The sequence below is a fragment of the Apaloderma vittatum genome, unplaced genomic scaffold (genome assembly GCF_000703405.1).
Source record: "Apaloderma vittatum isolate BGI_N311 unplaced genomic scaffold, ASM70340v1 scaffold12405, whole genome shotgun sequence".
Lineage (NCBI taxonomy): Eukaryota > Metazoa > Chordata > Aves > Trogoniformes > Trogonidae > Apaloderma > Apaloderma vittatum.
In genome coordinates, this window is record NW_009715557.1 from 34,030 (window position 1) to 36,952 (window position 2,923).

General features: G+C 39.9%; 1 protein-coding gene across 1 annotated transcript in view; it reads right to left on the bottom strand.

Annotated features, from left to right (window-relative positions):
* PREP (prolyl endopeptidase) overlaps nucleotides 1-2,103 on the bottom strand; it is a gene marked incomplete at both ends in the record, with an annotated part of 29,057 nt that extends 26,954 nt beyond the window's left edge. Inside the window, one exon of the mRNA XM_009869201.1 lies at nucleotides 2,029-2,103. Within this exon, the coding sequence (XP_009867503.1) occupies nucleotides 2,029-2,103 (75 nt within the window). The remainder of the gene's footprint in view (nucleotides 1-2,028) is intronic.
* Nucleotides 2,104-2,923: the final 820 nt, after the last annotated feature.

The window sequence follows — 2,923 nt, forward strand, 5'->3', positions numbered from 1 at the left end:
CTGTCAGCAACCTCTGCTGTAGAGCACAAAGTGAGTGATTAAGCAGACTAAGAGAGTTTAGTACTTCAAGATTATTTTTTCTGACCTCTGAAAGAGGTAGAACAGCTAAACACTTTAATTCCCGTTGTTCTCTATCTATGAAAGAGGTAGAGCAGCTAAACACTTTAATTCCCGTTGTTCTCTAGCTCCCGGAACTTTGGAAAAAGATGACATACTCATATACCTACACATACAGGAGCTCTCTCCACTCTTTGCATCACACTACTACTGCACTGCAAAACTCTGCCAAGGCACGTGTCTTTCAGAGCACAGGCAAGGAAGATTTAGCAATATTTTCATTCCATCAATATAACATTTTGTGTCTGGGCTGCTGCATTTTTGTGAGGATGTTATAAACCCTCATTCCTTATTTTGCCTCCTATACAAACTACAACCTCTGGAAAACGAGATTCACCTTCCTCCAACTGTTCTGACCCAACCTGTTCACAGTAGGCAGCAAGAGTATTGAACACAGGGACACAAAAAGTCAGGTCTTGGCATCTTCTCAATCTCAACTCTTCCACAGCATTCCAAAATCCATCTTAATACATATCTGTAAGACCTCTATAAAAGAAAGACATAACTGTATCTTTCCAGGCATACACTCCTCTGAATTTGGCAGAAAACTATCCAATCTGTACTATTTCTTAAGAATGCCACAATCATAGAATCATAGAATGGCCTAGGCTGGAAGGGACCTTAGAGATCATCTAGTCCAACCTCCGTGTCATGGGCAGGGACGCCACCTCTCGACTAGACCAGGCAACACATGGGGACCAAGCGGGAATCGAACCCGCGACCTCGGTGTTGTCACTTTTGTCAGCACTGCGCTCAAACCACTGAGCTAACCGGCCCCCTAATCAAAAGATCAAAACACTCCTGACTTACAAGACATCTAATTTTTAACATTAACATCCATGGCAGAGTTTTTGCCTAAAACCTGATAACAAATTAACCTTTTTAATCCACGTGAGTCCTTATATATGCTGACAGATTTTTAAGGAATGAGGTACTAACTGTACACATTTTATCTTGCTCTTGACAGCTACAGTAAGTTCTATTTGACCAACCTCTATTTCCTCAAGATGTATTATGTGAGCACACACAAGAGAACCTGGAAGGAATCTCACTAACAGAAAGCTACTCCGCAGGATAATTTTTAACTAAGATTCTGCCCTCCATCATCTTTCTGACACAATCACACACACTAGACACCAGTGGTTTAGATCTGGAACTAGTTATAAGGAAGTTATTAGCAAATGAAATGCTCCCCACACTACTACCTACCACTTTCTGGCCATCACCCCTGCAACTCCCTATGCTATGAACATCAGAGGAATTGGCTCACAGTCATACACATTATTTTTCAAGATTCTCTCTCAGTGAAAGACCAGTTCCAGCAGTACAGTCTAGCTATATAAGAATGCAGGCTGAAAACACAACAACATCTACAATCTGTAATAAAGCCACTAACAAAGCCTAAATTCAGGAAGAAAATGTTTTTGGTTAGTTTTTAATTTTTTTTTATCCCTTTTCAAATGTATTTATACACATTGTGACCGCCCAAAGAAATGAAACTAAAGGAGTTTTCCTTCTACCCCTTCCTAACCATTTTATTACAGCAATATTGGATGTGCTTAGGACAGTGGATAAAGCATTCTAAAATTAGAGTGTTTCTCTTCAATGTGGCGCCACCACCTCAAGCATCCAAATTGCCCAAGAAAAATGGGTTCCAGATAAATAAGGCCTTAGTTTTCCAAATTCTGTAATCTAACACACCAAGTGTTCCATTCTTTCCCCTATTAACACAAAGGTACAAAATAATAGCATTGCTGTTGGCATCATAAGATACCACACAAGCTACACCTACATTCCAGGCGTAACTTTTCAAAAACTATTGGCAGGTCCTTCAGAAACAAAGTATGCGTGCACCCAGTCTATAAAAGAGAACCATGTCAAAACAGCCATCCCCATATAAAGAAAAGTTACCTTTGTCTGTTCACTATCAGGATCTTCAAGCCAACAGTATGGGTCGCTTATTTTACAACCATGGTAGTCCAACACCTGAATTTATAAAAGACAATATTTTAACAAAAGACATGCACACAAATTCTATTTATCAAGGATTAGCAGTCATTAAGATGAAGGTTTCTGAAATTCCATGAAAGCACACAATGCTAAGAAGCAAACAAAGAGAAAAAGTAATACCTTTCTCTCAGGTAAGTTGCTAATATTACCATTCTTTGGTGATGGCACCTAGGCAGTAGAACTGCCCTCAGGAAAAATACAGGGCACCAGAGAAATGCAGAACATGAATATAAATTCCTTCCACAAGACACATTAGTGAAGTAATAAAAAACCAAACCAAAACAAAGCAACTAATCAAAACTCCTAAAAAATAATCAAACAACCCCAAGCCTCCTCTAAATGTAGTTTCTAGTTACAAGACTAATTTTCTCTGGTTTAGTCCTCTTGTTTTTCACAAAAGTGTACAGAGTACATATATAAATTTTTAAAAAAGGAAAACACCAAAAAAACCCCACACACCGAAACACAAAAGGCTAAACCCACGTGGCTGAACTTGGCTGCTTCCTCCAGTAACACAAACCCGGAGCCGCACAGTTCAGCCTTTCACCCAACTGTGTCAGCAAACACTTGAGCTCTTCCACTGTTGGCTCATATCGGCAAACCTTTAGGTATAAAAGCGATGTCAGTTCTGTAAATAAATCCTGGGCTGGCACCTCACGCACAGGTCCTTTGCGAAAGAAGAAAAAGATCTGAGCCCATTTTGGCCAAACTTAGAACGTAATCCTGGCGTATCAAGTCACGGTCGGAACACGAGGAGAAGGACTATTTTACAGATGTGCCACCCTACAAAAATAGT